This window comes from Trachypithecus francoisi, unplaced genomic scaffold, assembly GCF_009764315.1.
Source record: "Trachypithecus francoisi isolate TF-2019V2 unplaced genomic scaffold, Tfra_2.0 Lachesis_group18, whole genome shotgun sequence".
NCBI classification, from domain to species: Eukaryota; Metazoa; Chordata; class Mammalia; order Primates; family Cercopithecidae; genus Trachypithecus; species Trachypithecus francoisi.
Genome location: NW_022681463.1, coordinates 4,388,921 through 4,411,283, shown reverse-complemented (window position 1 = coordinate 4,411,283; position 22,363 = coordinate 4,388,921). Strand labels below are relative to the sequence as shown.

At 46.1% G+C, this 22,363-nt stretch overlaps 1 protein-coding gene and 1 long non-coding RNA gene across 7 annotated transcripts in view; one reads left to right on the top strand and one right to left on the bottom strand.

Annotated features, from left to right (window-relative positions):
- Positions 1-9,979, bottom strand: part of ANKRD10 (ankyrin repeat domain 10) — a 36,050-nt gene extending 26,071 nt beyond the window's left edge. For all 6 annotated transcript variants that reach the window (XR_004428957.1, XR_004428958.1, XM_033177245.1 and 3 more), the window contains exons 1-3: positions 9,518-9,979; positions 5,084-5,236; positions 1,345-1,436 (exon numbers count right to left, since the gene is read on the bottom strand). Coding sequence is in view for 4 of the 6 variants with exons in the window: in XM_033177245.1 (XP_033033136.1) it covers positions 1,345-1,436; positions 5,084-5,236; positions 9,518-9,727 (455 nt within the window). In the remaining 2 variants the exon portion in view is untranslated. The remainder of the gene's footprint in view (positions 1-1,344; positions 1,437-5,083; positions 5,237-9,517) is intronic.
- Positions 9,980-9,983: 4 nt separating this feature from the next.
- LOC117063501 lies at positions 9,984-20,304 on the top strand. The gene is made up of 3 exons (XR_004428959.1): positions 9,984-10,072; positions 18,285-18,426; positions 20,185-20,304. It is a non-coding gene; the product is annotated as an uncharacterized LOC117063501 (long non-coding RNA).
- Positions 20,305-22,363: the final 2,059 nt, after the last annotated feature.

Sequence of the window (22,363 nt, the reverse complement as noted above, 5' to 3'; positions counted from 1 at the left end):
CATCTCAATGTTCTACTATTATATAAAACATACTATCGTTTCAACATTACCTTTAGTCACAACTATACATGAAGTCGCGAGAGTCCCTGCAACGTAACAGTAAACAGAGGCTATGTTTATAATACTAAATCACTATATAAGGATCACAGCCCAAACTAATGGTGAATCTTGCCAATAAACTTAACAAAACAGAAGCTAAGATATTCACAGATGACTGACAGCCTCTGGTACCTACACATGTTGTGCATGAACCTTGTATAGTTTTGCTGTTGGGATCTATTTTCAATATTTACTATAATACAGAGTCAAAGCAATGAAATGGAAACCAAAGGGTTAAACTAGTTTTGTGGGTTTTATTTCCTCCAAAGTCTAAATGTTCACATTTCTGATTAGAATAATGTGGTTTATAATTAATCTTTATGAATTATTCGTAACATTTAAAGTAAAACAAAAAAGCTGATATCAGTTATTTTGGTTATTATGGCTCTATAGCTTACACTCAATATTTAAGGGTGAAAACCGCATCCATTTTGTTAATGCTGTGAACTGCAGAAGAAAAATTTTTATAATATAAATCTTTAAGAAAAAGTTAATACAAATAAATTTAATAGTTAAAATAAATGTATAATGCCATGGCTAATGATTTGCATATAAGATCTCACTTCTAAAAGAATACACGTCAACATTAAGATTGTCCTATCAAAGCATAAATAAGCTAACTGATGTAAGCTGAGCTAAAACAAAAGATATTTTAAAATAATGCCACCAGTGCCAGAAGCTTACAGCAAGCTTGAGGTCTTTAATGAAATAATCCTATTTTACAAGGAACTATCAACCATTAAGTTATAATAGGCTTTAAAACATAACTTTCTCACATCTGCTAAGATGTGGAAATCAAAACAAAGAAAAGTGAATTTTCTTCAGAAACCTTTTGAGCCAGAGAGGCCTGAAAAGATATTTTAATCCAATCCAAGCTTCTTGTTTTGACATCAAAACTTGGCAAAGAAAAGTTTAAAGACCACAGTGACACAACTAGTTAGTGGCAAAGTAATGGTGGCAAAGTAATGATGCCAAGTTCCAAATCTAATTAGTTAACTGTTCTTTCAGTTCAAATACACTCTCTTGGCAAGAATATTGAGGCTGCTGTGAAATTAAACCCCCTCCTCTAGAGATCAATTTAATCCACACAATTTTCCTCACTAACACCAACTGTTCTAAAAGGCAAAATTACATTACTAATTTTGAAAACAAAGTTTTAGGATTTTTGCCTGCTTATGTACTACCTTTAAACAAAACATCCTCGACTACATCTTCAGCTGGCAAGAATAAACGAAAAACACTTACTCGACCTGAGCCCCATTCGCCACAAGGGCACTGATGCATTCTAGGCTCCCAGAGCGAGCTGCCTTGTGAATGGGAGTTTCACCCTCACAATCCTGAAACAACAAAAAGCAAAATATACACATACTCAGAAGACAATTTCTGACATTTTGAAGTGATGTCATTAGCACAGATCAGAGACCTTCTCATCTCTCTTTGAAGTAAAACGTGTTGAGCAAGATCTGAAGCAGAACACAAAGAAACTTACACATGAACGGAGGATGAAAGCAAACCAGGAGGGGCCAAGATATTTGGTCACTGACCAAATATCTTGGGGCCCCTCTAGTAGTGACAGCGTGAATGCTCTCAACAGTGATTTATAAATCACTTTATGCTGAATCTTAACAGATCTTAGCAGAGAAAAAAGTGATTTCTGGTGGAAAATGAAGACTCTGGGAAATCCTGGGGGCTCCACAGCAACACCTGTGGAATACTCACACAGAAACCTCACTGGAAGCTGAACTGGGCAGACTACCACACAATTAAGAGACCAAGATAAAAAGGAGTGCAGTAATTGTGGGTCACTTAGAAAACAGTTCATTCCTAAACTCAGTAAATAGCTAAGCTCCTTCACCAACGCATACTCACAGGAAAAAACATGAGGTAAGGGCCACCCAAAGTTAAAAACAGCGGTAGATTAATTCACAGAAAAATAAGAGTATGAAAGGCTTGAGTGCTTGGTGGAGGGAAAAGTGTGCACATTTATTTAAACAAAGGTCTAAAGAGAATATAAAGCAATGTAAAGCTCTAAACAGAAAAATCCATTTTTGAAGACAGAAACACAGAAAACCATGCGGCTATAAACGATCCAGCCAACACGGATTTCTTAAAAAGCAAAAACCTAGCCCTAACCTCCCCAAAAGAGAGGTGGGGAGGGGAGAGAAGCAGTACAAAATAAAGACAAATAAAAATTACATTAAAATATTCCCAAGAAAACTGGAGCTGAGACTTAGATACAGTTTTGCCAAAAAAGAAAAAAGCTAAAAAGGAAAAAAGGTCTTTAAAGCTATCCTTGGAACAAGACAAAAAAGTAAAGGTCTGTCATGGTGGGATATGAACAGATGACAGAGAAAAAGCAAAACTACCAAGCTCTTCAGGGACAATCTTTAAGGGCAGAGCAAACACTAAAGAAAAGCCCGGGCACCCTGAGAGAAGGTAGCCAAGAGAAAAGATACTTCCAGCAAAGAGCCAGGTGAAGGTGTCCGGGCCTCCAGCTCAGCCCAGTCACATCGCAGCCACGGCAAATTGAGTGATACAGGGAACTGGGAGCAGTGCCAGAATGCTCAAGACAGGCTGGGCACCCTGGGTTTTCATAAAGAAAAAATTTCATTTCTAATCTAGATATGAAAAATTAAAGACAACATCAAATGCCAGCAAAATTCTACAAGAGGCATATGAAAGAGAATGTTTGCTAATTACACACCAAGGCTAGTCAATATAGATTCACTAAAAACAAAATCACAGGAAAGCTGACTTCATTTCCTCTTGGGGAAACCGAGAACACGGGCTTCCAGGCAGCATATGAGCTTTGGTAATCTCACAGGCTCACCTTAGAGGTTGCCAAAAAAGTCTGTGGTATTAATCTTGAGGAAAATGAACTCAGAACTGTTAGTAGCTAACACTCCAAAAGATTAACAGGCTAGAAATTGTCTTAAAACACTGTATCAACAGGCTCAAAAAATTAAATGGATACAAACAACAAAGGAGAAAGACCTGCATCTGGCATCCTGAGTTTCTATGAGAAATTAGAGAAACCGTCTGCCTGGAGATGAGTCAGCAGGTAGGCGGGGTGGGGAGCTAACAAAAGGGCTGTTGTGTCCTCAAGAGTCACTGGGTGCTGAAATTCACCCACTACGTAATAAAGTGAGATGATGCCTGAGATTGGGATGTAAACTCCACATGCTAGCAGACCACAACTACCTAAGACATACTAAGGAGAAAATCCAGGATGCTTAACAATGCCAAATGATATGCCCTAGGCACATGTGAGGACTTGGAAATGTCCATCTGGATATTTCAAGTACAGGGAGGGCTGCAAAGGAAAAGATTTTAGGATCCTGCCTGGGAAGAAGCAGAGTGTGGTAGAGGTTTCCAGAAGGTGTTATCTAGAGGCATCTGAGAGGAAGGTGGGGGACACAGCAGCACACTTTCTGCCCCACTCCCTTTATCTACTGAAAACACTAAACTGCCATAAGACACTTTGAAAAGGGGGCTTCTCGATTAAAAAAGGACTGGAAAGCAGTGTTAGACAATTTCTCTAGTCCTCTCTAAGTAAGATGCTATGTAACAATTTCATGAAAATTAACATACAAAAATTATATAAATTCCATACTAATTACTGCCATTCATGGAATTATTCACCGTATTTTACTGACAAGGAGATTGAGCCACAGACCAAGTTAATGACTTGCCCAAGGAATCAAGCCCACACTGCCCTTTCTACCAGGGGACGGGGTAGGGAAAGAAAAACACAAGGCGATGCCCAGCACATAAGGGTATAGAGTAGGTTAATTCATAACTCTTGAATTTATGAATACGAGCAGCAGAGAAATATACATTATGTAAAGGCATCCATGCAGAGATGGAAGGAGAGAAGTGGCAGCATAACCTTAAAAGTTGTCCCACATCCCAAGTTTCAGTTTAGTAACAAACAGGCCTAAACTCTTGGCCACCTTCCCTTACATTGTTTTTTCTACTTCATATCTCTCAAGGCGACAAACTGCCTTATCACTTACCCCACTTTCCCACTGATCCTTGTTTTAAATCATGGCTAAAAACACCTTCTTTCTCAATTACTGCTTAGATGGGCTGCTGAGGTTTTAGGAGAGGGACTAGAAACAACCTTATACCTGGTTATAATCAAGGACTGAATTTTGGGAAAGACAGAAAAGTAGAAAGACTTTGCATACAAGACCTTGATGACTATAAAGCATTTAAAAATAGGAGTAAAAGAGGCATAAAAAAACAGCTCCCAGAGCCCATGCCCAGGTCTTAAGAGAAGAAAATTACAAATTAGTCTAAGGACTAATCCATCTTCAGCAAAGGACACTGATTCCAGGGACTGCTCCCAGTCAGACAACCTAATGGTTATCAGATGCTGCTTGTCTTATACAACCAAGTACCTAATCTGAACACTCGTGTGTATGGTTTAGGTGAAATGATACTGAAAACACACCATGAAAAAAATCTGGCATGATTATGTTCCTGTTTGTATGCTTAATCTTAAATACCAAGTCCTCAAGTCACTTACTCTTCCGACTTAGGAAATGATACTTAGCTACTTATCTGCATCAAGGCAGCAACTTGTATCTAAAGCTCACTTTGGAGCTGACTTACTAGTCATGCTTTTTCTAGGATGAAAGTGTTTTATAATTATCTGTGGAAATGAAGCTAAGGCAGCTGTGAGAAGAAAGCCAGGAAACCTGGGCTTAAGGCCAGGCTCCTTTAATTACCAGCTATAACCTTGGGCACATCACCCTGGATCAGTTTATCACACAATAGGTGGAAGCACTCTATGAACAGAGGCATTCCTATGGAAAGGGTCTATTATCCTTCACAAACAAGTGAAGAAACAGAAACTCCAGTTTGCCCTCAGGTAAAGATATCAAACTCTAATTAAGGCCTCCATTTAAAGCAATACCGTGTATAATTATAACTGCAAAAACCGAAAGCAAAAGCAAAAGTCCATCACCAGCACTCTTACCGGTTTGTTAATGTTGGCTCCTGCTTGAATCAGCCAGACCAGGCACTGAGGATGTCCCCCAAAGGCCGCAATGTGGGCTGGCGTCTGCGCGTACCGTGTGGTAGAGACATTGAGTGTGGCTCCAGCTCTCACCAACTGCACTAAGCACTCCAACTTCGAAAACAAGAGAGGTAATGAAAACACGCAGACATGTCAGTACACTATTCAATATTACAGGAATAATCTAAATTCTATAATGGTGACAAATGGCATCGTTACCAGTTTTTTAATAGATCAAATTAAGTCACTCTTTCCCAATGCCATGCAAATTTTAAAGAGCATTTAAAATAACATTTTCCCTTGTCCTTATGAAAAAGATGGGAACTAGAAAAATGCAAAAAGACTAATAACACTACACCGATTTAAATATTTTGGTTTCCCTACAACTGAATAAGCCAAAATCAGAAAATATGGACTGCGCTGTTCCAAGACTTCCAACAAAAATGTTTGTTGCACAGACTATTCTTAAAAAACTGTGTAGGCCGGGAGCGGTGGCTCATGCCTGTAATCCTAGCACTTTGGGAGGCCAAGGCGGGTGGATCACTTGAGGTCAGGAATTCGAAACCAGCCTGGCCAACATGGTGAAACCCCGTCTCTACTAAAAATACAAAAAAATTACCCAGGCGTGGTGGCGGGCACCTGTAATCCCAGCTACTTGGGAGGCTGAGGCAGGAGAATTGCTTGAACCTGGAAGGCAGAGGTTTGCAGGGAGCTGAGATCATGCCACTGCATTCCAACCTGGGCGACAGAGCAAGTCTCCATCTCAAACAACACTTTGTGTAATGCCAGGTGCAGTGACTCAAGTCAGTAATCCCAGCACTTTGGAAGGCCAAGGCGGGTGGATCACCTGAGGTCAGAGGTTCAAGACCAGCCTGGCCAACACTGTGAAATCCCATGTTGGGGTTTCAAAAATACAAAATTACAAAAAATTAGCTGGGCGCGTAGTCCATGCCTATAATTCCAGCTACTCAGAAGGCTGAGGCAGGAGAATCGCTTGATCCTGGGAGGCGGAGTTTCCAGTGAGCAGAGATCACGCTGCTGCACTCCAGCTTGGGCAACAGGGCAAGACCCTGTCACAAAAAAAACCAAAACAACACAACAACGAAAAACCCCACAAACTTTGTGTAGCCATAGTAAACTCCTCATAGTCAAAAACTATTTTCTATAGTGTGCACAACTGTGCACTTTTACACAAGCCAGCACTGAATACTCACTGATTACTCAATGGAGACCCCATTCTCCACATTTTTTTACTCTTTTCAAATGATTTGTATTTTAAAACCCTATGTTAAAAAAAAAAGCCTACAGCATAAGTGAGCAACGCACCCAGTGGGTGACTAACACTGGCAAGTTAAGACTTTGTGGCCAGGCACCAATACTATGATAGTCTCTGGCTAAAATAATTCACCACATTCAACAAATTTAGCAAGTGCCTACCATGTGCCAAGCAATTGTTCAACCCACCTTCTCTGATCCTAGACTGCTTGTTTTCCCTCACTCCAATCACAATGCAGTTAGGGATCAAGCTATGCCTGACCGCAAGCAAGTCTCTTGAAGAGGAGAGACCTCACCTGAAGCAAAATACCTGACACTCTCCCCCATCTCACCTCAAGGTTTCCTTTTCCATCTAAGTACTGTCAGGCTTTCAATGCACACTCCTGTGAGATGAAGGGTAGACTCAAAGACTCAAAACACCCTCTTCAACCAACGTGGACCTGCGAGTAAAGGCTGATGTCTCTCTCTTTTTTTCCTGAGACGGAACCTCGCTCTGTCGCCCAGGCTGGAGCGCCGTGGCGGGGTCTTGGCTCACTGCAAGCTCCGCCTCCCGGGTTGGCGCCATTCTCCTCTCTCAGCCTCTCGAGTAGCTGGGACTACAGGCGCCCGCTACCACGCCCGGCTAATTTTTTGTATTTTTAGTAGAGACGGGGTTTCACCGTGTTAGCCAGGATGGTCTCGATCTCCTGACCTCATGATCCACCCGCCTCGGCCTCCCAAAGTGCTGGGATTACAGGCGTGAGCCAATGCACCCGACCGTCTATTTTTATTTATTGCCTTTATTAATTTACTGGGTGAAAATGGAAGTATTAACTAGCGATAAGATGAACAAGTCTCAAATCCAATAAAAATAAAACGGATGAAAATCACTTGGCATACCAAAAATCATCCACTGAGGGCTCGCTGGGCTTAAACCTGTTACCCTTGGGTTCAATTTAGAAACTTGGATTTGTTATTCTGGAAAGATACTGTTCAATATGATATCATAAAAAGTACAAGAGAGCTTTTAAACAACCCGTTTAGTCCTCTGGAAGCAAACGAGTCTTACCAGCGGTTAGGGATCTTGTGCACCACTGGCACATTTCTACGAACACGAGCCTGAAACCTGTGTAAGAGGGCAGCCGTTAGCAGGGCTGGGGAGAAAGCCTAGACTTCGCAAGCGGCAGCCCTGAGTCCCGGCCTGACTCCTGTCCTAACAGCTTCTTCTCAGAAGGGAATGTTTGGACCCTGGACAGGGGCTTTCTAAGGCCCCTTCGGTATCTAAGACCAAACAGCCCTATGATTCAGACAGCTGGAAACAATGAAGTAACTGCTTCTTGTTATAACATCTGACGACCAAGGTAAAGCTACTACTCAAAGTTCCATGGAAGCAGACTTTTGAAAAGTGATTTCAGTTGGTGTTTTTATAAAAATTGTGATAAAATACACCTTAAAAGTTACCATTTTAAAGCAGTTATGGCTATTTTAATCCCCAGAGACAAGTGGAGGCGCCATTGGGTTCAATTTTTAAGTGACCATCTGTAATGAAGCTTTAAGCATTCTACAGATCGCTGTTGACTGTCACCCAGTAATGTGTCATTCTCAACCAGGGTAGAAAGGACGGAATCCTAAAGTTTAGTGTAAAAATAAACCACAGCAAGAGACACTCTGGAGAGAGGAAATCCTCAGATTACTGACTACCTCGGGAAATCTATTTAAGGCCTCAGGCAGAAGAGCAGGGAGGCGGCTTTTTTACTTTTGTTTGTTAAGAAACTCATTTCCCCTGGGCACCTGTTTCCTCCAGCTGGTACTTCGGTTGCACAACTTCAGAGACAGTGCCACAGGAACCTAACAGCCCTTGAGGGTGGATTAACTTGCTTGTCCCACCCCGATCGTCAAAACTCCTTCTCATTTATTTTGTTGAAAGAAAAGTGACTTTTCCACTTTAAAAGGAGAATCAGAAACTGCTTCCCAAAAGATACAACTGCGTTGTGAATGTAGCACCAGGGGCAGCAAGGTAAAGCGCAACTTTGTCAGCTGGTAACATTACCAGGGCCAGGCCTTCTTAAAATAACTTACTTCACATTATCTCCCACATATTTCTGCAAAACTAACCCCATCTCATCTTTTACGAGAAAAACACTATAAATATTCCTGAATTTTAGTCAATTGAAAATATTAATCATTAAAAAAAATCATTAAAACCAGCCACTTCTGAAAAGGACGGTGAATCTCATTTTAAGATTTCTCTGAGCAAGTACCCCAACGACTTCACAGATGAGGAAACTGTAGCTATGTTTTAAAACCTTAAAGCAGCACTGTGTTCCCTCAGAATTTTCAGTTTAAAAAAAGGGGGTACGTAAAGGCTCCACGGGAAGAGAATTGTGCTTAATTTAACCACTTCTGCAGTCATTTAGATCCAAGATAAACACAGCCGTTACTCATTTTCCTGAAGCGGGGCCAGTTACGAGCTTTAAAGCAAACCCAGAACCTGGAGAGCCGGCCTCCATCCCACACAGCTGCCCGAGCTTTCCAGACCCGCCGGGGAGCGCGGTCCTCGGCTGAGCTCGTCCTCAGCGCGGCCCTTGGCTCCTGGCGAGGGTGCGCCGAACCAGAAGGTCGACCGCGCCCGGGCATTCCCCGCGCGCCTCTTTCCGGCACCGCGAGGGCGAAAGACGCCTCTGACCCCGCCTCGGCTCCCCGTAAGCCGCCGGGGCGGCTACGCGAGATAATACCCGGCTCTGCGAGGTCGCCCGCACCCCCCACCCGGCCTGGAGGGCCCCGCGCCATCCGCGCGCGCAGGCTCCGGCCGACAGGCGCCGGGACTCCTGGAGCCCGCCTTGTTACTTGCTACATGCGCCGCCGCACATGCGCCCTAGGCCCCTCGAGGCGCAGGCGCCGCCGACCCCGCTTCCGCCCAGCGCTCCCGGCACGCCCCGCGCCCCCCGGCTGCCCCGCCGCGGCCCCTGACGGCGAGCGCTGCCGCACAGGCGCCTTAGGCCCCGCGAGGCACAAGCGCCGCCAACCCCGCTTCCGCCCCGCGTTCCCGGCACGCCCCGCGCCCCCCGCACCTCAGACCCGCTTTCACCGACCCCCACTGGACAGCCGCGGAAAATGGCGCCTTAAAGCGTTCGCGCCCACCTTGCCGAAGTGCGCGGCCCAGTGTACGGGCGTCCAGCCATAGAAGGAGTCCTCAGAGGTCAGGTGGGCGTGCGGCGTCTGCTGCAGCAGCGAGCAGAGCGTGGCCAGGTCCCCATCGCGGCAGGCGCGGTGCAGCGGGAAACGGAGCGAGAGCAGCTCCTCGCTCGAGAAGCCCGCCTCCACGCCCGCGCCCGCTCCCGCCGCCGACATGGTCCGTCACTGGAGAGCGCGGGGCTGTCTGGCCGAGAGGACGCGTCAGAGAGGACTCGAGAAGCCGCCGCCGCAGCCGAAGCACAAAGGAACGAGACTAGCGCTGCGGTCGCGTCCCACAGGCTGCCGAGCGGAGCGCGCACAGAGGGGGCGGGGCGGGGCCTGAAGCGGCCGGGTTGGGGGCGGGGCCTGGCCAGAGGACGCCTTGTGCAGCCGGGCAGGGGGCGGGGCCTGGAGCCGCGGACCTCTGGAGCGGCCGGGCAGGAGGCGGTACTTGGGCCTCAGGACGCCTGGAGCAGCCGGGCGGAGGGCGGGGCCTGGAGCTGCGGACGTCTGAGGCGGCCGGTAGGGGGCGGGGTCTAGCCCAGGGGATGCCTGGAGTAGCCGGGTAGGGGGCGGGACCTGGACCAGAGGACGCCTGGAGCGTCCGGGCAGGGGGCGGGGCATGGCTTGGGCCCACGCCTGGGGCGGCCGGGGGCGGCCGGGGGCGGGGCCTGTTTAGAAGCAACGCTTGGAGCTCTGGTGCAGGGTGCGAGGCCTGGCTGGGTCACTGCTTACAGCGGCTTCCGGGGTTCTGAGGTCACGGGGCTGGCTGTGTGGGGGCTCGGGGTCGTAGAGCGGCCAGGCATTGGTCTGAGTGGGGCCGGTGGCCGCCCGCGCTGTGGGTTTCGGCTGCGCCCCGGGTGCGGACCGTGGTGTCTCCAGCGTGGGAGCCGTTCCGGGCGGGGAGTCCCGGCTGCCAGGGGCGCAGGTTGAGGCTCTGCGGGCCCGCGCCCAGAGCGGGTGGGAGACACGGGTCTCCCCGAGGCCCGGTAGAGCGCGGTGAAGTTGTCCAGTTAAAATTTATGGAGCGCCTACGGAGAGCAGGGCTTCGCATTAAAATCTGAGAATCAACAAGTCCTAGTTCCTTACAGAGCAGGACAGATTCCTCAGTTTTGTCTGAGGGACGCCTTCCTCAGAACCAAGTGCAGTGGGCTAGCACTACACTTTTGCAGCTTTAAGAGATGAGCCATAAGACCAGACAGAGCAAAATATAAAAGGCTTGTTGTTGAGAACTGTGTAACTGTAAGGAAATACTAAATTCCCTGTTTCGAATGACAGTGTCATGGGCTTTTTTACATATGTAATTTTATTCTGATTGTGAAAGCATCAGTGATTTCATTATTGAGGAATAACCACAATGTTTGCGAATATTTCCTTTCCTTCTAAATATGCGGTGTTTTAAAATCATGTATTTTGTTTCATTTGTTTTTTTTTTTTTTTTTTTTGAGACGGAGTCTCACTCTGTCGCCCAGGCTGGAGTGCAGTGGCCGGATCTCAGCTCACTGCAAGCTCCACCTCCCGGGTTCACGCCATTCTCCTGTCTCAGCCTCCCGAGTAGCTGGGACTACAGGCGCCCGCCTCGTCGCCCGGCTAGTTTTTTGTATTTTTTTTTTTAGTAGAGACGGGGTTTCACCGTATTAGCCAGGATGGTCTCGATCTCCTGACCTCGTGATCCGCCCGTCTCGGCCTCCCAAAGTGCTGGGATTACAGGCTTGAGCCACCGCGCCCGGCCTGTTTCATTTGTATATATAGTTTTCCGCTGTGTAAATTTCCTTCCTTTTTGCAAAATTCTACGTCACAGAAATTGAACTTTAACAAGGCAATTAGATGTATAGGGAAATACTGATGCACGAGAAAGCATATTGCAGCATTGGTTAGTAAAACAAAAAATAGAAACCTAATATTTAACAAAGGGAAATTGTTAACTAGTGGTATAACCACTCAACACAGACATTTCTTCATACAGCAAACATTTGTTGAGTACAATGCTGAATGAAACACATTGAGAAGCACTCTAGTGAAGAAGTAGCAAATATTTCAGTTCAGTGAGCAATTGCTAATGCATGGAAAGTATGACACATAGAATCTATCTTCTCTCAAGGAGTTTGTAATCTATTAGTGAGGCTGGAGAGAATAATCGAGCAATACTTTTTTGTTTGGACCAAAAGGGTGAGAATAGACTATAAACTCATTTCAGGTTTTGTTTACTCTAGAACTTAATCATTTTTCTTTTCACATGCCATGTTTATTTTAATCTAATCTCTTTAAAACATATCCCCCTGATAATGACTTCAATCTTTCTTAGGAAAGAGGCGTCCCATTCTGCAAAGGGACATGAGTGTATCTTGTCCTCCATATAATGAAAGGGAGGGATTACTGGCTAGGCTGCATTCTGGGAATGGTGAAACAGAGCCAGTGGTAGGTCAAGGAATTTGCCCGAGGGCAAACTGCATGCCTGCAGCAGAGCTTAGGATAATATCCAGACCTAGGTTCCAACCCACTGTTAGATTTTTTTTAACTTTGGAATTTCTTTTGCATCGAGTCTTAAAGGCTAGGAAGATAAAATAGGTTATAGTGATGGGATACTTAGTGTACGTCTTTCCTGGCTTCAGATGCCTGGTTTTTTTAAGGATTATTTCGACTGTATACATATTTATGTAGCTGTACTGGAGTAGACTGACATATATACATGGTGATGAATCCCCAAGACAGATCTTGTAACTCTGGCAGGAGGATTGTGGATAGGATGGTGTCTACTGACTATTCCCAATGCCAGTGGTCTAAATGGTTGGTCACCCAGGTTTTCTCAACTCTTATAATTGTCAGATACATTCGAACTAGAACAACTCCATCTCAAATGGGGCTGGGTAAAATGAGGCTGAGACCTACTGGGATGCGTTCCCAGAGGGTTGAGGCATTCTAAGTCACAGGATGAGTTAAGAGGTCAGCACAAGATACAGGTCATGAAGACGTTGCTGATAAAACAGGTTGCAGTAAAGAAGCCAGCTAAAACCCACCAAAACCAAGATGGCCACAAGAGTGACCTCTGATCATCCTCACTGCTACACTCCCACCAGCGCCTTGACAGTTTACAAATGCCATGGCAACATCAGGAAGTTACCCTATATGGTCTAAAAAGGGGAGGCATGAATAATCCACCCCTTGTTTAGCATATCATCAAGAAATAACCATAAAAATGGGCAACCAAGGCGTTCGGGGCTGCTCTAAGGAAGCGTCATTGTTTTATTCCTTTACTTTCCTAATAAACTTACTTTCACTTTACTCTGTGGCCTCACTCTCAATTCTTTCTTGAGTGAGATCCTAGAACCCTCCCTCTCCTGGGGTCTGGATTGGACCCCTTTCCTGTAACATAATCATTACCAATCTCAGATTTCGTTTGGGACTCTCATTTTTAAAAAGCTCCAAAGAGAAGAAAAGAGCAGAGTCATAACATCTTTTTCATCTGGTGAAGCAAGCATACACGAGCCAACTTAGGCATTTGAAGATACGATCCAAATCCGTGAAAGAAAACAGGAAAACTCAAAACATATTAAGATTGCCTTTCGATTGGAATTTTTTTTTTTTTTTCAAAAAAGGATTGTATTGTGTGAGAAATTGTGGAAATGGGGCAGGGCTCTGTTGTGTGAATGGCACAGTGATACAGTGTCCATACGTGTGACAGACATTGATGGGCATCTCTTGAATGTCGTTATTACACGAGGAGCAGTGCGCCCTGAGGGACGTGGGGTTGGAGAGGAAGGCAAGCCCCAGCTGATGTTCCATACTAAGCATGCCGTGCTAAGGAGTGGCTTTTTAATTTCAAAAAGTTTGGGAACCAATGAGGGGTTTTGTTGTGCCATTTAAGGGAGGGAGTGATGACTTGGGGTGGAGCAGTGGGGGGACCCGGGTCAGACTTGCAGCTTGGCTGTGAGGATGGAGGTCAGGGAGCCCACTGTGACGACACCTTCAGGACTCAACGTGGGCCTCCAAGCCTTGCTGTTTTCTCCTTGGCTCCCTCGCAATTCCTATCCACATCCACTACGCTGGCAGATCCATCTTTTGAGAGGGCAAATCTGCTTAAAAATTGATGCAAGAACAGTTTCCAAAACTTGTTGTTCAGATACCATCTGCATGTGGGTTTTTTTTTTTTTTTTTTTTGAGACAAGATCTCACTCTTGTCACCCAGGCTGGAGTACAGTGGTACAGTCATAGCTCACTGCACCCTTGACCTCCTGGGCTCAAGGGATCCTCCTGCCTTGGCCTCCCAAAACCCAAAGCACTAGGATTACAGGTGTGAGCTACGGCTCCTGGCCCTATGTGGACTTTTATATCTACACAGGATTGATACTTTTTTTCTTAAACCTGGTTCACCTTTTTAAAACTTAGCTACTTCATTCATATCCTTTCATTCATAGAACATTAGTTTGTGGTGCTAGTTACATTTTCTCCCTATCCATTTAAACAAATAGATATCAAAATAGAGTTTGTTCTGTGAACCTTCCAAATTGGCTTCTGCCATTTGAGGTTTTCAGACCACACCTGGGAAAATGCTCCTAGCAAGCAGAGTCCCAGATCAGACCCTTGGCTGGGTGATGTTCTTACAGCCGGGCCGACTGCCTGTCTTTGGACTTCTTGTGATGTCACTGCCCAGGGCTGTCCAGAGCACGTCCTTGACACTCCGGCTACCTCTGCCTGGAAGGCTGCTCCCTGCCCTGTCCCAGAGTCCACTCCCTCTGATCAGGGTTGAATTGTGTCCCCCCCAAATTCATGTGTTGAAGTTCTAACCCCCAGAACTAAGAATGTGGCCTTGTTTGGAAATAGGGTCACTGCAGATATAAATAGTTGAGATGAGGTCACACTGAAGTAGGGTGGGCCCCCAATCCCATATGACTGGTGTCCTTATAGAAAGGGGACATTTGTCACGCCTGTAATCCCAGCACTTTGGAGGCCAAGATGGGTGGATCACCGGAGGTCACGAGTTTGAGACCAGCCTGACCAGCATAGAAAAACCCGTCTCTACAAAAAAAAAAAAATTAGCCTGGTGTGCTGGCACATGCCTGTAATTTCAGCTACTCGGAAGGCTGGGGCAGGAGAATCGCTTGAACCCGGGAGGCGGAGGTTGCGGTGAGCCGAGATCAGCCCACTGCACTCCAGCCTGGGCCACAAGAACAAAACTCGGTCTCAAAAAACAAAACAAAACAAAACAAAAGGGGTGGGGGACATTTGAACACAGACACGGTCAGGGAGAAGACAACCATGTGAAGACAGAGGCAGAGATGGGGGTGGTGCTTCTACAAGCCAAGGAACCCCAAGGGCAAATCACGAGAAGCCATGGAGAGGCCTGGAGCAGATCCTTCTCTCGCAGCCCCAGCAGGAAGCAGCGCTGCTGACACCTCCATCTGGGCCTTCCAGCCTGCGGGGCTGCAGGACAACACATTTCTGTTGTGAAGCCGTCCAGCTCCGGAAAACAACACACTGGTCTGTGCTGGGTTCCACCTCTCTCGCCCGAGGTAGAGAGGCCCCAGCCACCCGCTGGGTGCCTCTGTGCACTGGCTTCTTCGGTGCTGTTCACTTCCCTTTCTAAAGCTGTTTTCCAGTTAAGACAGGAGCTTCCGTCCCCTGCAGGCAGCCTCGGGAGGATCCAGGTGTCTAGCCTTGAAAATGTTTTCAACTGATTCCTTCATTTCCCCATGTGGGTACCATAGAGGAAAGTCCCTAGTGAGTCCCTAGCGAGTTATTAAAATGGCTTCTGCCGATCTTCCTGGGAGGGGTGCTGGTGGCCCTGCCGTGCTCTCCTCCAGCCGGCTGCCCAGCCACTGACCCGCTCCTGGCTGGACCAGGCCCTGGTACCTGCTGTGACTCAAGGGATTTACATCTTCCTCACCCTTCCTGAAATTGCCATTATTGTATTTATTCCTTAAGAACATTCTAGAAAGAAAAGCATTTACCCTCACAGGATTTCCTGTCACCTCCAAATGAAATAATTTAAAAACCAGACAAGTAAATGTTACTCTTATTTCTAATCATGAAAGAGATTGATTTTTTAAAAAATCCTGACCGTGGAGAGGCGTGCCTGAGACTGCATCCCCCTATTCATACACTCTTGTGATTAGAAACATGCCAGAGATTTGCTTCTGGGGGCTTTAAGTGTGGAAACCAACAGCTGTCTTTCCAGCTGCTCCCTCTCTGCTCTGGAGGGGAGCTCTTGGTGAGCCCCTTAAGCAGGTAGAGGAGACTGCTCTGAAAATATTAAATACTTCTGGCTGATGCTCCGTGTTCTGCTCAGCAGTGTCACAGACGGATCTCTGTCTGTCTCTCTCTCCATCATTACTGTATCCCTCGAACGTAGGAAGTAGGACAGTGCCCAGCCCATATTAAGTCCTTAATGCCTAGTTCCTGAATGGCATGAAATTGAAATGGAAGACTGAGCTTCAAATCAGTTGATAGCTCCCTTCAGAAAGGGAGAAAGCACCATGGACCAGGGATCTTGAATATAAAGAACATGAAGATTCTAGAATCTTACTAATCATCCTGTGTCTTGCTTTTGTCTTGTTAAAAAAGTGATTAGCAAAATCACTTTAAATTAGCAAAAGCATTTAAAAAAAAAAGGAAAAGTCCGCAGCTCTACTCAGAAGCAAGGGCAGGCCTGTCTGCGGGAGACCGACTGTGGAGTGGGGAGGGATAGATGGGCGAGGGTGTTGAAGGAAGGAAAAGGAAACAGGCTGCCCGCTGGTCCCTGCCCCCTAAAGAAAGAGCAAGCTGCCGGAGGAGCTGCTGGGGGAGGATGACCTGCAGGTGGTTTGCTGACATCTTGACCTTTAATTTAGCAACCATACAGTCCTTGAAAATGTTTTCAACCGATTCCTTAACTTCCTCATGTGGCTACCATAGAGGAAAGTCCCTAGTGAGTCACTGCTGTTATTAAAATGGCTTCTGTCAATCTTCCTGGGAGCGGTGCTGGTGCCCTCCCACCCCTACACATGCTGTCCTCCACCAGCCGAGTGCCCAGCCTCGAGGCAGGGCCCACTGACCCGCTCCCGGCTGGACCAGGCCTTGGTACCTTGTGTGACTCAAAGGATTTACATCTTACTCACCCTTCCTGAAATTGCCATTATTGTATTTATTCCTTAAGACCATTCTAAAAACAAAAGCATTTACCCTGATAGGAATTTTCATGACCTAGGATAAAATAATCCACCCATCTCATTTTAAGAGAAAGTGGATGTCGCCTTAAAACCACTTATACCTCACAGCATAAGACAGTGAATGCAGAACAGTCCCAGCCATGCAGAAACACCAGGGCATGGGGAGCCAAAGAGATCAAATCATTGGTGTCACAGTGTGGGCTCTGCCTAGCAGAAAAACGCTTGGTTGTCTCCCTTTATCCTATAGCGCCTAAAACCTTCCACATCCCTCCCTGGCTCTTCCAAACTTGAGCGCTGACTCTATAAGCTTGGCTAACTAAGTGTCTTAGGGAGCAGCCAGAAGCAGGGATGGAAACAAGAAAACAGCACCGCTCCGGCCCCGGTGCAGAGCCCGTGGGTAATTACTGGGACAGTTCAGTTTCTCGTTGTGACAGCCTTCTTTTTCTTTTCCCTGTTTCTGAAGGCTGGGTTGAAAAGAATATTGCAAACAACATTGCACAGGGGGTTCTTCTGCTGGAGGAAGGGTTTCCTCCCTGCCCTGCCTCAGTTTCCTTATTTATTAAAGGAAGACAATAATTTTCCTGTCCAGGTAAAGGTCATTGTGAGGGTCAGGTGAGCTTTTGGGTGTGGAAGGATCTCTAGACTAGGAAGATACTGGGTACTAATTGTTCTCCCAAGTGCCTTTATGAATTTACACTGCCAGCAGCAATTCACCAAAATCCCAGTTCCCGATTCTTTCTGATACTAGGTATTGCTATTAGATTTTTTTTTTTGTTCTGCATTTTCATGAAGGTTAAATTGCAGTGGTAATGGCTGCTAGGGGCTTTGTTGTCAGAAACTGGCACCACTGAGTGCAGGCCAGCTGTTGAGAGCGTCCTCAGTGCCTGTTGGGCTCCTGTGCCGGACCCAGTGCCCCGGGGTACTGCTTCACCTGGCACTGTCCTCTACACAGGCTGCCGAGGCTGCAGCATTCTGACCTCTGGCCGTGGGGAGTTCATCCCTGTAGGATGGCTGTTTCCTCTTCATTCTCCAATGTGCAGCAGCCCTCAGCCTGTGACTTTGATCCACACTTACTGCAGGTTCGGTGTGCTGGCAAGGATGTGTCACTCCACAGAGAATAACCAGGGCCACAAACCCAGAGTTGCTCCTGTTTACTTGGATGTGCCTTCCCGCTGCTTCACTCCAGCCTGACTCCAGGAGTAGTGGGCAAGGACAGAGGAACAATTTGAGTTCAAACACACTCAAAAATCTGTTCCACATGGATTAGACTTCAATGTGAAAGCAAAATGGAAAAAGATTTATAAGAAAACATAGCAGAACATCTTTATGACCTTAGAGGGTGGAGGATTTCTCAACAAGATACATAAAGCACAGCAATAGAAATGTCCAAACTTGCCTATGTTATAAGTAATAATATAATAATGTCTTTCAATTGTTATTAATTAATAACATAACTTCTTTCAAAGCAAAAGACAAGCTATAGAACAAGGGAAATTGTTTGCAATTCATTTAACACGTACAGTCATGCCTCGCTTAACAACAGGGATATGTTCTAAGAAATGCACCATTAGGCTATTTCCTCATTTCAGCATCTTGGAGTGTGTCCCCACGAACTTGGATGGCACAGCCCTGTCACACACCGAGGCTAGATGGTGGAGCTTGTTTCTCCTAGGCTACAAACCTGTACAGCATGTTCCCATACAGAATACTGCAGGCAATTGTGACGTAACGGTAAGTATTGGCATATTTAACATACCTAAAGATAGGAAAGGTACAGTCAAAATATATTAATAGTATTATCAGCTCATGGGACCACTATTGTATATGCAGCCTGTGATTGACCAAAAGGTTGTATGAAGGGCGTGACTGTAGAGCATTCTTATTCAGCATATAAAAAGAACTTCTATAAATCAAGGAGAGAGAGATGAACAACAGGGGCAAAGGATATTGACAGGCAATTTACCAGAAAGAGATATAAGTGTCCAATAAGCAAGATGCTCAGAAATCAGTCATTTCTCTGCCCTACCGAATGGATTAGTCCCCTCACCAGGCAAATCTGCTGCGACCACTTACAGTGGTTCTCTACCTTAAAATAAGCACACGCTCTCATCATACTCCGTTCTAGCTCCTGCCCATCTCTGCCCTTTCAAAGAATTGTCTGCAGCCATTGTCTCCCAGGCCCTCCTCAACCCTTTCCAACTGGACATCAGCCCCCAGCACTCCCAGGGATCACCAGGGAAGTTCATCATAGTCCTTCAAATCTGCCAAACCAAATGGTCAGTTCTCTATTCTTATCTGGCTTTATCTTGCTGGAACATGCAACAAGTTGACCATTAGCTCCTTTTCGAAACACTCCGTCCTGGCTTCCGTGACACATCAACTCTCTTGCTGGACCCCAAATGTTTAAAGATCCCAGGACTGGGTCCTAGATCCTCCACTCTCTGTATTTTCTTCCTAAGCAATGTCATTTAATCCCACACCTCCAAACACTACTTACATGCTGGTGATTTCTTTTCTTTTTTTTTTTTTTTGAGATGGTGTCTCGCTCTGTCGCCCAGGCTGGAGTGCAGTGGCCGGATCTCAGCTCACTGCAAGCTCCGCCTCCCGGGTTTACGCCATTCTCCTGCCTGAGCCTCCCGAGTAGCTGGGACTACAGGCGCCCGCCACCTCGCCCGGCTAGTTTTTTGTATTTTTTAGTAGAGACGGGGTTTCACCATGTTAGCCAGGATGGTCTCGATCTCCTGACCTCGTGATCCGCCCGTCTCGGCTCCCAAAGTGCTGGGATTACAGGTGTGAGCCACCACGCCCGGCCATGCTGGTGATTTCTAAATTTATGTGTCTAGACCTGACCTCTGAGCTCCAGACTCAAATCCCATGGCTTAGTAAATACCTCCACTTGGATCTCTGAGGGGCATCTCTACTCATGCCCCAAATGAAATTCTTGAGTCACCCTCCCCACACCTGCTGCCCACCCCACACACACATAGTGTTCTCGAACTCTGTAAATAACACCACCACCTATCCAGGGGCTTTGAGTCCAGCATCTGCAGGTCAATACTTTTTCAACTGCCACGTGCAAACCACCTGTAAGCCCAGGGGGGCTCTACCTCCAAATATATCTCAAGTCCACGTGCCTCTTTCTTTCTCCCCTCCTATCTCCCTGACCCATTCTCTCTCACTTAAGCTGACACGGTAGCGTCTCGGCTTTTCCTGTCCAGCAGCCAGAGGATCTTTTTACGATATAAATCTAATAATAGTGCCAGCTTAAAACCTTCCTATGCTTTTTCATTGAACTTGGAACAAAATCCAAATGGCATAGAGACTTGGTGCCCTGTTGGGCACCTGCAGCCCCTCTTGCCCAGCCTTCTACTGCTCTCTCTTGCCCTCACTGGGGTTATGCAGGCCTCGGGCTTCCTGTTCCTGGACCCAGCTCCGTCTGCTGGGAATGCTGTCACCTGAAACTCGCAATGCTGATTCCTTGTTTTTCAGGCCTCCCCTCAAAAACATACCGGAGGAACGGTATGGCCTGAACCCTAGCCCGAGTCGTCTTCTGCAGCAGCGCCTGCTTTGCTTTCTTCCCAGCATATACCTCTGGAATGATCTGATTTCTCACTGTCCTGGCCCCCTGGAATGGTGGCCCAGAGAGACAAGACCTCCTTCACAGCGGATACTCAGAATTTAACTAAATGCTTTAACCAATAAATTTAGATAAAACTAAATTTACGATGGAGTTGTGCCTTTAGGGATTGAGTGACAAATTCAAATCATTTGCTGCTTGTTTCCCAGTCAAAACTGCCCTTGTTGGCCGGGCACGGTGGCTCAAGCCTGTAATCCCAGCACTTTGGGAGGCTGAGACGGGCGGATCACGAGGTCAGGAGATCGAGACCATCCTGGCTAACATGGTGAAACCCCGTCTCTACTAAAAAATACAAAAAACTAGCCGGGCGAGGTGGCGGGCGCCTGTAGTCCCAGCTACTCGGGAGGCTGAGGCAGGAGAATGGCGTGAACCCGGGAGGCGGAGCTTGCAGTGAGCTGAGCTCCGGCCACTGCACTCCAGCCTGGGCGACAGAGCCAGACTCCGTCTCAAAAAAAAAAAAAAAAAAAAAACTGCCCTTGTGTCAGAGGCGTGTGAACCAGGGTAACTCCATCTTGAATAGGGACTGGGTAAAATGAGGCTGAGACCTATTGGGCTGCGTTCCCAGATGGTTAAAGCATTCCAAGTCACAGGATGAGATAGGAGGCTGGCACAAGATACAGTTCATGACCTTGCTGATAAAACAAACAGGTTGCAGTAAAGAAGCCAGCTAAAACCCACCCAAACCAAGAGAGTGATGAGAGTGACCTCTGGTGGTCCTCACTACTACACTCCCACCAGTGCCATGACGGTTTACAGATGCCATGGCAACGTCAGGAAGTTACCCTATATGGTCTAAAAAGGGGAGGCATGTATAATCCACCCCTTGTTTAGCATATCATCAAGAAATAGCTGTAAAAATGGGCAACCAGCAGCCCTCAGGGCTGCTCTGTCTATGGAGTAGCAGTTCTTTTATTTCTCTACTTTCTTAAAAACCGTAGTTTCACTTTAGGGACTTGCCTTGAATTCTTTTTTGCAAGAGATCCAAGAACCCTCTCTTGGAGTTCGGGACCCCTTTCCTGTAACACTTGCAAGTCTCTTTCAATTGCTTGTAAAGGACAGTAGAAAGCTGTGTGGTCTGTAGCAACTGCTGGCCACAGGGTGCTTTAGAGCGCTTGAAATGTGGCCAATGAGACTGAGGAACTAAATTTTAAATTTTATTTAATTTTAACTTATTTAAATGTGAACTTAAAAACTGAAGCCTGATTCAGTTATTGGAAAATTCTTAAGTAGGTTTGCAACAACTTAGATCTGTGCGTGGAACTCTTTCAAATGTAATGGTCTAAAATCTAAGTAAGGTTCAACTGTTGTCAGTGAAACTTTAATGCCCCATTGAGATGTGCTGTAAAACACACACTGAACTTCCCAGGCTTAGTAAAAGTGAAGGAATATGAAATAGCTCATTAATGATTTTAAATGTTGAATGTATGTTAATATGTGTAAATATGTTGATATAATAAATTGATAATACTTAGGATACACTAGGTTAAGGAAAATATATTATTCAAATTAATTTCACCTGTTTCTCTTTACTTGGTGTGTGGTTAGGGAAAAGTTTAAATAACATATATATCTCAAATTTTATTTTTATTGAGTGGCTGTAATAGTTGAGTGTCAACTTGATTGGATTGAAGGATGGAAAATATTGATCCTGGGTGTGTCTGTGAGGGTGTTACCAAAGGAGATTAACATTTGAGTCAGTGAACCAGGAGAGGCAGACCCACCCTTGATCTGGGTGGGCACCATCTAATCAGCTGCCCGTGTAGCCAGAATAAAAGCAGGCGGGAGAACATGGAAAGACTAGACTGGTTTAGTCTTCTGGCCTACATCTTTCTCCCATGCTGGATGCTTCCTGCCCTCGAATATCGGACTCCAAATTCTTCAGCTTTGGGACTTGGACTGGCTTCCTTGCTCCTCAGCTTGCAGATGGCCTATTGTGGGACCTCACCTTGCGATGGTGTGAGTCAGTACTCCTTAATAAACTCCCTTTTATATGAGCATGTATCCTATTCATTCTGTCCCTCTAGAGAACCC